General features: G+C 32.8%; 1 protein-coding gene across 1 annotated transcript; it reads right to left on the bottom strand.

Annotated features, from left to right (window-relative positions):
- Nucleotides 1–13,647: 13,647 nt before the first annotated feature.
- On the bottom strand, nt 13,648–14,834 carry LOC114263848 (protein IRX15-LIKE). Its single transcript, XM_028204424.2, has one exon. The coding sequence runs from the start codon at nt 14,680–14,682 to the stop codon at nt 13,735–13,737; it is 948 nt and encodes a 315-aa protein (XP_028060225.2). The 5' UTR covers nt 14,683–14,834; the 3' UTR covers nt 13,648–13,734.
- Between the last annotated feature and the right edge of the window lie 358 nt (nt 14,835–15,192).

Here is a 15,192-nt window from a genome sequence, read left to right on the forward strand (position 1 = left end):
CTTGGTAGAATTGCTTGGTAATTGAAGTGTATTTGCATATTTGAGCTCCCTCACTCCTAATTCTACAAGACTAAGGTAGGACATCCATCTTCTTGTTGCTGTTCTTGAGTTCATTCTTGCATGATTCATGTTAATTTGTAGAGCTAAGTCATGATTTGGTTCATTAATGATGGATTGAAGATCATTTCTTGCATGCATGTTGGTATTGTTGCATTTTGAGGTTGATTACATGGACATTAGTGCATGCATGCTCATATTGTTGTTATAGACCATGTTTCCATCTGATTTGAAAAGAAATGAGCTCATTTGATCAAGCTTTGGAGCTTTAATTTGGTTTAAAACTCATGCATGACATGTTTGAATGTTGTTCTTGAAAATGGGTTTGAGTGTGGTTTTAATTGACTCACCTTTGGGGCTTGAATTCATAAATTGAGCTTTGAAACTTGTTATACATTGAATTTAATGATGTTTTCCAGAATTTGGGCCCAAGAGGTCGAGTTTGGAGTGGTTGAATGCTTGGTTTGAGCTTGGGAGGCAGATCTGGAAATTCCAGATTTGGCTTCCTCGCTCGAGCGAAGGATTCCCCGCTCGAGCGAGCACCTTTGTCCAGGGCTCCGCTCGAGCGACCATCGAGCGACGATCGCGCGTAAAATTTCAGCATCCAGTACTTTTACTGTTTTGCAGACCGCTCGAGCGAAGGATTCCTCGCTCGAGCGAAGCCTTTGATTTTGGACTTACGCTCGAGCGTAGAAAGTCTCGCTCGAGCGAGGCTCCTATTTTCAGCAAACTTTGCGAAATGTTTTCTAAGTGTATTTTTGCATCCTCATCCCATCCTAGGCATTCTTAGGCCTAGTTTAAGACATTTAGATGAGGATATCGTTGTAGAACACACCAAGGCAAATTAGGGATTAAGTTATGAGATTTCCCAACTGTGTAGCTTAGTGTGTTCAACCTGTAAACTGTGTAGGGTTGGCAACTGGGGAGACACGCTCTAGCATACTGTAGCCCAGAACTCTGTGAGTAACAATTGTGTAAAGATATGTTCAACTGATTATCTTTCGAATACTGAACTGAACTGTTTACTGAACTGGTATTATTTACTGAATGAATGTACGTCCTTTATTTCTGAACTGTGCTGTGGCATCCTTAGTACTTACTGTTTACTGTTACTGTTATTGCGACAGAATTCTCTGTCGGTTCCCTCGTGGAACCACTACTGTTTACTGACTGATGGCCATCATTACTGTTCGGTCTTTTAAGACCTACTGTTACTGTTATGCTAATGGATGTACCACATATGACTGTTTACTGTACTGAACAACTGAAATACTGATTGAATTGAACTGTTTTCATTACTGTAAGGACGTTCATTCTAAACCCCTTTACGCTTTATGTTATTCACTGGGCTTTAGCTCACTGCTCATATATATATGTAGGTGTACAGGCACCAGATCGGAGCTAGGAGCGTCAGGGTAACTCCAGTTTTGTCAAGCCAGCCTTTGTGCCTCACTCCGAGGTTCCGAGTTGCCATGCTATGGCTTGGGGGTGTCTTGTTTGTTTTTCCCCCTTCTGTACTGTTTTACTGTTCTGTACAGACCGAGTGTTACTGTACTGTTATCTAGGGTCAAGTCCCTAGTCTAAATGATTGTAAATATTGTGTATACTGTTCTGTACTGGTTATGTATAAATGCATGGAAAAGCCTTTTTGCATACAGACTGTCACAGCTCAATGGACACTATTTATTTACTGTATTGGCTTCCGCCAGGCCCTGTACTCTGTTTTACTGTATTACTGTTCTGCAGGCCTTCGGTAATCTCGGATTACTGGCCGGTTACGGTGCTAAACCCATAGGGCCGGGTTTGGGTCGTGACAATGTGTTATTGAATTATTTGCATAAATTCAAATAATGTGGAATTGTGATGAGTTGGATGATGATGGTGCTATATAAAGGGTCTGTTTCATTCCGGTTAGCTATCGGTAAAGTGTGGCGCCTTGAAACAGGTTTTGTTCCCTGCCCACTTGCACCCAGTAAAGTGTGAATTGAGGTTCCATTCCCTTTTGGCTTAGGTCCGAAAGTGTGGCACTTTGGGATAGGTTTCGTTCTCTTTTGGTTCGCACCCGGTAAAACGTGTTGCGGTGATTGTAGCTTAGCGAAGCCGGGTTATCTTATTTGTGTATTGTTAATTTGTTTTTTGTTTATGTATTGGGACACGAGGGTGCACCATTAGCCTTCCATGCCTATGGCAGGTAAAATATGGAAATACGTGTTGATATTATTGCTATTTATGTTTTGTGCTTCATTTGCTCTTGTGCTTAAGGCCATGAAAAATGGTAGACGTCCTTGTGTGTATAGTGAGTTGGGATACATAACGAGTTTATTTGTTTAGTTGATTTATGAGGCTTTGGTAATAAATGAGTGAGATTCATAAACGGAGTAATTGATATGTACAAGAGAACGATTTAAACGTGTGGACTTGTTTTCGAAAGTAAACATTATGGCTTAGTTCTTTGGACTAAAATGGGAAGATTTGAAAGATAAGAGATGGCTTTTTTTCTTGTATGTTAAAGGGGATCTTTTAGAAAATGTATTTATGCAAGTGTATTTTAGATATGAAATGTCACATTATATATATATTTACTATGTGGAGCATTTATGATCTTCTATACTTATAGGTTCGTTATTATTTAGAATCACTGAGATCTATACTGAACATTCGTGTTTATCCCAAGTTGTTAATCATTTTTAAGACACAAAGTTGAAGAGTAGTTCATGATCAAAGGATCTCCTTTTATTGTTGGCCAAGGGGTCTAATTCTTATAGGCGGAATGTCATATTGTGTAAAGAGGATTAACCCCTCCTACTTCATATATTTTGTTTCCAATATAAGCGTAAGGGCACTGTTATAATTTAATTGAAGGAAAATGCATTGGACCCCCAGTGGGAGTGACCCCTACCACCCCACTGATTTTTGATTGGCTAAAAATTTTTTATTTTTTTATTTTTTTATTTTTTACCATGCTCTCACAGTCCTTCACGTGGAGGTGGGGGTGCTGGGGGATCACCCCTCACTAGAGTCCCCAGCAATGCTCTTAATTGAATTGAATTTGTCATCATTGTATTTTCGAGAGAAAATTGTATTGTCTAATCATTAATTTTCAACTTGGCATTTATATTATTGTTGAAATGGACTTTAATCCCGTATTTGGTAATGTTAATCGGATTATAAAATACGGGGCGTGACATCAAATGTCAACCAAACGTCTAAAAATAAAAATAAAAATATTTTTTTTTTGTGTAAAATATTTTACGCCGAAACAAACGGAGTCTAAATATGAAAAAAGTCTAATAAAAACAAATCAGAAATTTAAAAATTGATATATATATATATATATTAGTGAATTTTCTTAGACGTTTTAATTTTTTTTTAAAACTTTTCGATCATTAAAAACAAAAAATAATAAAACATTACTTTTTTAATAGTTGTAAAACAAAACTTTATGCCTCATTTGGCAACCCAAAAAAGGCCACATCTCTTTCGAGTTTTTTTGTCTTTAGTATTTTTTTTTTAAATTATGTCAAAATTTTTTTACTTTTCTGGTACGTCTTGTCGAAATGAATCTAAATTTTTTTTTTTTGAAAAAATGTAAAAGAAAATTGAAAAATCCAAAATAAGCCCAAAAAAAAAATTCCTCATATTTTGGTTATTTTTGTCTTTTTTGGATTTTTTTTGAAAGTTTTTGAAAAGAATTATAAATTTCTAGTTCAGCTTTTTGAGCTGAATTTAAAAATTCAAATTTTTTAAAAAAATTTAAAAAAAGTTTACTAAAAACAAAAATAAGCAGAAAAAATAAGCCAAAAAATAAATTAATCCCAAAACAAGCCTTTCTGGCTACTATTACTATTATTATGAGCTACTACAAGTTTTGTTTACATTGAGGGAATAAAATATAAATTTTGATCAATTTAAAAAAATAGAATTTACAAATTAAAAGTGGTGTCAATATAGTTTTGGGTAAATTAGAAATACACCCATTGAGATTTTTTTAAAATATAAATTGCCCATTGTAGTTTTAAAAATTACATTCAGGTTTAATTAACACGTTTCTAATTGCATTCAAGTTTTTAACAAGTTTTTGATACACCTCTTCAAGTTTTTAATTGCATAAAAAATGATAATTTTTTATTAATAAATCATTAAGTCAATTAATTTTTTTAATAATATCATAAATTTATTCTAGTCAAGGGAAAATTATTGGTAAATCCCATTTAGGAGAGTTTTAGTCCAATAAGTCCTACTTTTAAAATAATACACCTTAGAGTCTTTTTTTTATAGATTTGTGTTCTGTAAGATCCCATGTTACTTTGTGGGTTTGGTGTTTATGACGTTTGTGCCCTTTGTATTTTGGTGATTGAAAACGTTTTTGGGAGGGTTTGATAAGAATCCCATTTATTACGTTGATTTCGTTACAGACTATATGGAAGATTATATATTGCCATATTCATAGTTCTGTCATTGTGTTCCCCCACAAAGGTCACCCAGCCAAACCTCCACCCAAACAAGCACACCAACCCACTACCCCCTCCATCACATCCCTAGCATGTTCATACCCCCCCTCCCTCCCCCCCCCCCTCAAACACCCATTTCGCCCAACCCCCACCAACAACACACCCACAGTTAGACCACCCACACCAGCCTACATCTCACAATTCTGTCATTGTATTTCCCCACAAAGGTCAACCAACCAAACCTCCACCCAAACAAGCACACCAACCCACTACCTCCTCCACCACATCCCTAGTATGTTCATACGCCCCCCTCTCCCCCCCCCCCCCCATCAAACACCCATTTCGCCCAACCCCCACCAACAACACACCCACACTTAGACCACCCATACCAGCCCACATCTCACAATTCTGTCATTGTATTCCCCCACAAAGGTCACCCAAACAAACCTCCACCCAAACAAGCACACCAACGCAATACCCCCTCCACTATATCCCTAGCATGTTCATACCCCCCCATCAAACACCCGTTTTGCCCAACCCCCACCAACAACACACCCACACTTACACCACCCCAAAAACCCCAAATATTATGAACAAACGCAACATTCTCCTACTGTTACATAATAGTCCATCAACATTTCAAACACTAAATGGGGCAAACACAACCAAGTTATACATACCATACATTAAACATGTAAAACAAAAAATAACAACACATTCACAGTTAACATTGTTTCTCATATTCTAAACGTGAAAAGTGGACACTTGTTGCGGCGAGGCGTTGTCATCGTATTTGGATTTGCAAACATTGAATGGAATACCCAACACACGTATGAAAATCACCAACAATAGCAACCCTCGCCATTGCACCACTACATCACGTTTAAAAATTGAAATCAAATGGGATTTGTGTCTATTTTGATGTTGTACAACATTCACGATTGTGCGATTTTATTCCATATTTACACCGTCAAATCTGTTATGCAATCCTGCTAACCACACGATTCAAAAACAAACCTAACCCAATCCCCACACTTACGTCCCAAATCTCGGAATGATTTGGCCCAGAAAAGGTAATCCAACACTTGGTCCGTAAAGTCGGTAGCCAAACTCGTTGCTCAATCCCCACACAGCAACCACTACAACTTCAGCCCGACGTCTACAAACCACCCCCGTTAGGTTAACGTTTACAAATTTCCTTGAAATGGTGCTCACGCAAACTTCGTCGCCAACGACCACAGATCACGATCACAAGCCCTAGAAACCTTCAAACCCACAGAGTATTTCGTTGGTTCCACATTCACCACCTACAACTGAAGAGTTGCTCACGTTAACCAAAATGTCAAAATATGACACTACCAATGTGGGTAACCCATAACTAAATTTGACACTACCAATGTGGGTAACCCATAACTAAATGTGGGTCCTATATGAAACGTGGGTTATCAACTAAACACTATCAATCCCAAAAACCCGTGCTTTTTCAAAACGTGCCATTTACCCAAATAATTGAAACAAATTAGCCCAAACCTAATACACAGCCTATAAGGGGCAACAACGTAAACCAACACATAATGGGATCACTGTGTGTACAAAATAAAAAATGGGACTAATTAGTTTCTAATTCCACCTTATGGGATTTATGGGTCAGTTTCTCTTTAATTAACAATTCAGGTTATTTTATTGTTATATAGGAGAATAGTTAGAAATTTTATTTATTTTGCTAATTCTGTTAAATAAAAAAAATTCTATGTTGGGAGTATTTGTAAGTTTTCATATATTTTATGCAAATCTTAATAGGTATATTTATAATTTTTTCTTACAAACCACAATTTTAGATAACCAAATGTTGTATCTTCATTTATATACTTGTAAAATGTATATATACAAATTTAATTTTGAGTTCCTATTATCTCAATGAAAAATTCTAAAAATAAAAAAGCCTACGAAAATCAGATACAACACTCTCATATTGCACGAGTCTTAAATTTTTTTGGGGGGGTAAAATACAAATATATTCTTTGAAATTTGCTTAAAATACATATTGTCCCATTCAATTTAAGAAATTATAAACATCCTAAATATCTTCTTGTCAAATTTTTTTATTTAACATAATCAATAAAAATAAATAAAATTTCTAACTACTCTTTAATACAACAATAAAATTATTTGAATTGTTAATTGAAATATTTTTATGATATTATTAAAAATTGTTAATTGACTTGATAATTTATTAAGAGAATGGGTCCTTTGTTATGTGATTAGAAACTTAAAGAGGCAAGATAGAATTTTCATAACCATAAGAGGCAATCCATTTTTTAAGCAAATTTCATGAGATGTATTTATAATTTATCTTACTTTTATTTTATAAATCTCACATATACATACACACACACATACATATATATATATACTAGCGGTAACCCGTGCTATGCACGGGCAAGTAATAAAAAATGGTAAATAATGTTGAACATGCTAAAAATTAATAATTAAATATTATGATATTTTTATTTAGATGGGTATTGAAATTATATATTTAGTGATCTTACTATATTTAATTAAATAAATTTTAGAAGAAAAAAAAGTTGAAGTGAAAATTAAGAGTAAGAGTAGATTCTGTAAATATAAGATATAGATAAAAACAAATTAAGTTTAAATTTGAAGATAAACTATAAATATATATATATATATATATATAAGAAAATTAGACAAATCCTAGAAAAATGAGGTAGAGAGAAATTCAGTAATTGAAAAAAAAAAAAAACAAAGTTGAAATTTAAAATTAAAAAATAAGATAAGACAAACTTGAAAAGAAAAATAAAATATAATATAACTCTAATAACAGAAGAAATGGAGAGGGTAATAATTAAAAAATTAGATAAGAGTGAAATGCCACTTATAATTTTTTAAAATTTGTAAAAAAAAAAAACTAAAATAAAATCAAGGTAGTATGTTAAAAATCAGATAAGATTTAAGTGCCACTTATAATTTTTTAAAATTTAAATTTTGTGTAGTTAAAAAATAAGCAATTATGTTATCTTATTATACAAATTTTAACTCTATTTTGTGTCTACTACCTATAATTTAATCAAATTTTGTCTTCTAAAGCTACTTAATTGAAATAAGAAAGAATAAAAAATTATAAGAATATAGAAAGTGAAAATCAGATAAAAATAGAATAAACTTAATTAAAAATCAAAAGCAAGAATCGATCCTGTAAATATAAGATAAAGATTAAAAAAAAAAAATCAAATGCAAATTTGAAGATAAAGTATACGAATATAGAAAGAGAAACTTAGATAAATTGCAAAAGTAGAAGAGAGCAAAAAACACAATATGAATTTAAAACATGTGCTTCTTTTCACATAAACTTAATTAAAAATCAAAAGCAAGAATCGATCCTGTAAATATAAGATAAAGATTAAAAAAAAATCAAATGCAAATTTGAAGATAAATTATACGAATATAGAAAGAGAAACTTAGATAAATTGCAAAAGTAAAAGAGAGCAAAAAACACAATATGAGATTTAAAACATGTGCTTCTTTTTACATAAGATGCTAAAAATCTTGCATAATTGGTTAAATCACCCGTTTAATTTCTTTAGAACGTTATTTTTGTTCTCCAATCTTTTTGCCTAATTTCATATTGTCATAGAAGTTAGGTTTTGAGATTTATAAATTTATTTATTTATTTATTTCAAATATCCTTGGGTAAGACATAAATTGATGAAGAAATTTGAATTAGAGTCAAACTCATCTTTTATTTTTAAATATTTTGAAAATCTTTTTTCTTTAAATATTTTGAAAATCTTTTATATCCATGCCATAAGTAATTAAAAAGTGAAATAAAAAATATAAAAAAAGATAAGAAAAAATAGAAAAATAGAATGAGAGAAGAATGGATGTGCCACGTAGGAAAGAGGTTCATGAAATATTAGGATTGAGAGTTTTGATGAAGAAATTTGAATTAGAGTCAAACTCATCTTCTATTTTTAAATATTTTGAAAATCTTTTATCTTTAAATATTTTGAAAATCTTTTATATCCATGCCACAAGTAATTAAAAAGTGAAATAAAAAATATAAAAAAAGATAAGAAAAAATAGGAAAATAGAATGAGAGAAGAATGGATGTGTCACGTAGGAAAGAGGTTCATGAGATGTTAGGATTGAGAGTTTTGAATTTTTTAAGAGATCACTACATTTGCTTATATATAGTATAGATAGATATAAGAAAAAAATATGTTGAATTTTGTAATATGTATTATATTTTTTGGTACATTATACACTTACTTCCCTTGAAGTTTAATAAAATTACAAAAACGTTCCTTGAAGTTTTTGAAAAGACTTAAACATCTCTTGAGGTTTAGTTTTCAATTATACTGATCTTTCCTAAGCTTTAATGAAATGTAAAAACCTTCCCTAAGATTTCTGAAATGACAGACCTCCCTTGGAGTTTAATAAAATTGCAGAAACCTTCCATAAGATTTCCAAACCAGCAGAAACCACCCTTGAGGTTTAGTTTTTTTTATTATAGATTATTTTTTCTGTTACTTTATTGTAAACTAAGGCCTTGTTTGGCATGATCTAAAAAGGTCAAAAAGTCAAAAAGTTACTATCCTATTTAAGTCACATCATCTTATTTAAGTCATATCACCTCTCTAACACATCATTTCAAACACAACCCATACCCAACTCATATTTCATAAAAAGTCAAAAAGTGTACTTATTTAGATCATCCCAAACTACCCTTAAGTAACAGAATATGCTTTACATCATTAAATAATTTGATTATATTTTTAATTTATCATTTAGTACTGTGTCCGATTACAAATAAATAAATAAATATATATATATATATATATATATTATTCCCATTGTGATTTTGGATAAATGAGGCATACATAATCAACGCATAACAAACAAAAAATAGGAATTGTATTTCTCTATTTGTTTATTTTATTTTATTTTATTTGGTAATATGACACAATTTTATAAAGGGTAAAACTATAAATGTAATTAAAATTGTTAAGTGTAACGCCCTCAAAATAATAACATTAAAACCCATCAACTTAAACATGCATTGGTATAAAAGATAAGTATTCTTCTATTCATCAGAGTAGTTCCTTACAAAAGTATTACATGTTAACAACAAAAGCAAATGCCCTACGGGCTTACAACTTTCCAAGTTAACACTTGGTTACAAAAAGAAGAGTACTAACTCAATACATATTAAACCCTTGGCTTGAATTTATATGTAATACATCAAAAGAAGGTAAACCAAACAATCTGTCTGCCTCTAGCCTCCCAAGCTATGTCCTTGGAGGTGGCATGCTACTTGTACCTGGAAATGATGTCCTATAAAGGGTGAGCCACAACCCAGTAGAAATACACTAAACCAGCCATGAACAATGACTAAAAGATTAGCAGTTGATAGGTGGTCAACACAGATACATCCACTTATATCACATTCGATTTCATGACATTAAGTTCATGTTACAATTTATTTCCCATGTCCTTTCAAATTTTGATTTTTTTGAAAACAAGGCTCAACACCTAGCCAAATACCTTAATGAGGTTTAGATTCATCTTTAAAACACTTTCAAAATTCATGAGGGATACACATTTTAATGCTGTATCAATAACACATAAACCATTCCCACACTTTGGGAAAGATACACATTTCAGTACTGTATCAACATAACACAGAATCACTTTTATACTTTACAATTGATAATGATATACATTTTAGTGCTATATCAGATCAATTCAAACACTTTCATAAGTCTCAAATAATACACATTGTAGTGCTGTATTAATGAAACAAAAATACTTCTAATTCGCAGCCTGATACACGTTGTAGTGCTGTATCACTGTCACACAGAATCCGGTTTAGAGGTCCATCTCCTATCTTCCCCTAAACCGTGGAGTACATCCCCCATCTCCTCCCACACAACACATGTATATAAACATAGATCATATACAATCAATCAATACATAGAATTTATGTATTATTCTACTTGCTAAATTCAATAGCATACTCAATCGATTGGTTTTAGTTTGCCTAATCATCATGCAATGTCTACAACAATCAAGACTATCCTCCACCGATAGCCCAAAGCAGTTATTTCTATACTGAAAATAAATGCACCAAATGGATATATAATCAACATTTCAACTAGGTGAGCGATAAACGAATCTAACTACACCATTTAATCCCATACACCTCCAATTCTAACATTTCCAACTTAATTCTTTCTTTTCTTCAAATTAATTATACCAATTAACTCATCCATGTAATTAGAATATTTCTCATAATTAACATCACAACCCTAAGGTTCCATTTCTTTACCAATAGACCATTATTGATCTTATTTCTCTATGTCAAACATGCATATACGTTTATATAAACAAAACCCCAACTTTTGTAAAATTATACAAAGGCCCAAACTTTCTCAAAATTACCCAACAACCCCAACTCATCAAAATGCTAAAATTCAAAGACAAAACTCATGAGAAGGAGTAGGATATCCCTACCTCGAAGTTAGAGCTCGAACGGGGAAGTTGAAGAAAACCAAAATGCTCCAAACTCAAAGATTCACGGATCAAAATGGAGCCCTCGACGATCCACACACTCTTTACAAAGCCCGGAGGATAGTGAGACACTCTAACTAGATCAAACCCTAGAGAGAAGGGAGTTTCTAGAGAGAGGAGCTCTCAAAATAGCTTTTTAGAAAGTAAGAGAGAGAGAGAATGTAAAAAGTGATTTTAAAATGTCCAGCTGCCAACTGATATACGACATTCCCGCTCGAGCGGAGAACACAACGCTCGAGCGTCAAGAACAAAAAACTAGGTACGCTCGAGCGCAAGAAGACCCCCTCGAGCGCCAAGACACAAGAATAAAGTACATCCGCTCGAGCGCGAAAACCAGTCCGCTCGAGCGTAGATTTCCCCCTCCCGAAACTTACACCAAAAAGAACTACCCGCTCGAGCGCGACCGCTTGAGCGTAAAGAAACCCGCTCGAGCGTAAAAATCACACCTGCAGAAGTTTTGCATGGACACGAAAAACTGGGAGTGTGCAATCTCCACTCGAGCGCAACAAGGCCCGCTCGAGCGGAACGACCAAAAACCTGGCAACAAGATTTCAGACCAAGGTTCAACCCACCTGTTCGAAACAAGCCTAACACATCCTAAAACTCAAACAAATGGAATTTAAGGATAACAACAAGATAGATACAACTACCAACTCCATGGAACCAAGTCCGGAATACAACAGAACAGTAAGTGACAACCGGGATCGCTATATTGAGTAAATTACAAATATACTTTTTAAAATTTGTTTAAAATACAGGTTGTCTCCTATGGTTTTGAAAATTATAAATACGCCTTTTAAGAATTTTGTATTTAATAGAATTAACATAAAAAATAAATTTTTTAACTACTTTCATATATAATAATAAAATTATTTGAATTTTTAATTAAAATATATTTCTGACATTATTAAAAATCGTTAATTAACTTGATGATTTATTAATAAAATGGGTCATTTGTTATACGGGGGCAATTCGTATTTGAAGCTAATCTTAGGAAGTGCATTTGTAATTTATCTTAAATTATTTGATGATGGCTTCTTTAGTTCCAGTTTTCAAAATCTTCTACTTTTTTATTTTTCTTATTTTAATATTTTTAATGAATTTTTTAACTATTTTAAGTAATTTTTTTTTTAATTTTTAGGCACACTTAACATAAATACACGTAAAAAGTATAATATTTATAAAAAAAATATTACAAAAATTCAGTACATTTTTCGTATTTTATTGTATTTATTAATTTTTTAAAATATTTTTCACAATTATTTTACTATTTAGATACATCTAAGTAAAGTGCATCTAAAAAAGTAAAAAAAAATACTTAAAATTTAAAAAATATTAACTAAAATCTAAAAATACGAAAAAAAAACTCAATTTTCAAAAAATTAAATTTAGAAAAGTGAAACCAAACACACTAATATTTTTCTATTATTCTTTTATGATAAAAGTAAGAAAAAAAAATCTATAATAAAAAACTATAACTCAATAGTGGTTTTTATAATTTCATTAAACCTCATGAAGGTTAAAAAAAAAATTTGTCATTTCAAAAACTTACAGAAAATTATACATTTTGTTTTAGATGTGTTATATAACTGTATTTTTTGACTTTTTGACTAAAAGAATAGAGAAAAAAAAATGTATGTTTGAAATAATTTTTTACAAAAATATATGTAAAAAAATATTACAGCAAAATCAAAATGACTATTCTATCTCTATTAATTTTTTAACTTTTAGATAGTTGAATTCAAAAGGCAAACCCTTTAAGCTTTCCCTACAAATTTTTCCCAAAATAGTAGTATGAACTTTTTCACCTTTTTAATAATTTTTTAATTTTTTAACTTTAATAAATTATGTCAAACCAAAATCTCAAGAGAGATAAGAGCAATTGAAAACTAAACGTAAGTAGAAATTTTCGTTTCAAAAACCTCCAGAGAGGTTTGTGCAATTTCACCAAACTTCAAGGGATAATTGTAATTTACGGTATATTTTTTAAATAATTGATGCCAAAAATAACGCTATAAATCATAATAAAAATATTATAAAAATGATCATAAAAGAATTTTTATTTTTAAATTATATTTAAAATAAAACACCACACAATAATCATCATAATACATTTTATAATTTTTTTATTTTCATAACTCCTAATATTATTCAACAGTAAAAGGTACGGAAAAGCCCGCCGATTGCAGCCCCCACATCTAGCTTTCCGTAACGTCCGCTGGCCACCGACACCCACTTCTTTTCCACTGTTTGGTTGGAGAGAAAATTACAGCAAATTATCTTTACTTTAATAAAAGCAGATACAATTAACTTTAATCTGCTTTCCCACCTGTTTTTCTAGGGACCGATCACGGCTAAAATTTCAAAACCCAAATCCTATTTGGAAAATGTCTCGTAGTTCAAATTTTGTGGCTCAAAAGTGGCTCAAATGGCCAAAACGATGTCGTTTTGACCATTTTTATGTTGTTCTGTACTCAAAATGACGTCATTTTGACCATTTGAGCCACTTTTGAGCCACAAAATTTGAGCTACGTAGCATTGTCGATCCTATTTTAATCACACACACTACAAATTAAAAAATTAAAAATTAAAAAAAAAAAAACAGAAAATATGATCACAAATCCTATTCTAAACTTTAATCATCCGTCCATGATGATATCGATGATGGCGACGATGATGAGTTTGGGCAGCACTCAAAGCTATTCTCATCCATCTTTTCCACTACAAAATGTCCCAATGAACCTTTGGACTCAACCAAGTTGTCTCTGCACAAAAACTCATCACTGCAAACTCTCTCTACCTCCCTATCGATCTCGTGCACGAATACATGGGTTTTGGCTCCGCCACCGCCTCTCTTGCTCCTCGCCAGCACTCCGGCTGTGAATATCGCCCCCATTCTCCCCGGCGCCGCCGCGAAGTACCCACGAGGACCGTCCACCAAAATCACGTCCCAATCGACTTCGTAGATATGGTTTGGGAGGTCGTTAATGGCTAATTTACAGTCGGAGAAGAGGAGGTTCTGTACGGGTCTGCACTCGTTTCGAATCTGTTCTCTGGCGTAGTCGATTAGGTTGTAGAGATCGCTCACTTTGGTTGTGAATTGAAGATCGTAGGCTTCGATTTGTGGGTGTTTCTCTTCGAGTTTTGTGATTAGGTATGAGCTTTCGTCGATGAAGACTGTTCGGCCTTTGTGGTTGAGGGAGTTCCAGAGGAGGGTTTCGTGGGTTAGGCCGAAGACGAGGAAGTTGCAGGAGGGGGTGGTGGGGCAGCGGCGGAGGACGGCGGCGATGGATTTGAGCTCAGCGGAGGATAACCGGTCGGCAGTGGCGGTGGAGTTGGAGGTGGCGGCGTAGTGAAGAAGGGCGTCGAAGACGGGTTTTGGTAGTCTGGAGTTGGAGGAGGCTGCGGCGGCGCTAGTGGTGGTTCTTGTGGTGGTGGTAATGGAGTCTCTGGTGGTGAAGAGAGTGAAAATAAAGGCAAAAATGAAGAAGGAGACGAAGAGGAGGAGCCAAATACGATGAGAAGCTCCTCCATGCTTGTGTACTGAAGGGTGGAGGACGATCAGCCTTGCGCTGGTTTTCATTTTAGAGAGAGAGAAAAACTTGTTGCGAGCGAGAGAGAGTGAGACTGTGAGAGTGGTAGTGGCGGTGTTCCAGTTGCAGTAATGAATGGAATTTCTCTTTATATCTTTAAATAAAAAATAAAAATAAAATAAAAATACTGTTTGACATTATAACAAAATAATTTTTTAATTTTGTTAATTTAAATTTAAATTTTTAATTTATTTTTAATTTAAACCATTTATTTATTTTCATTAAGAAAAATCAATAGAAAAATGAGTATTTAAGTTATTAAACTCAATAAAAAATAATAATTTAGATATTTTATGCATATTAAAATTGAATTTAATAATTAAAATATTATTTTTTTATCTGTTGTTATCATGATCATCAAGAACCATAAATCTTTCTCACTATATCTGTATGAATGAAGAAAAAAAAAAGGGGAGAGAGAACAACAGACCATCACCACAAACACCACCACAAATCTATCTGTTTCAAACCCAAAGAACCAAAAATAAAATAAATAAATA

This window comes from Camellia sinensis, chromosome 3 (genome assembly GCF_055761805.1).
Source record: "Camellia sinensis isolate YWXY chromosome 3, ASM5576180v1, whole genome shotgun sequence".
Classification (NCBI taxonomy): Eukaryota; Viridiplantae; Streptophyta; class Magnoliopsida; order Ericales; family Theaceae; genus Camellia; species Camellia sinensis.

Excerpts from the sequence above, each read along its gene's own strand:
- LOC114263848 (XM_028204424.2), bottom strand. The coding sequence starts at position 14,682 with ATGAAAACCAGCGCAAGGCTGATCGTCCTCCACCCTTCAGTACACAAG.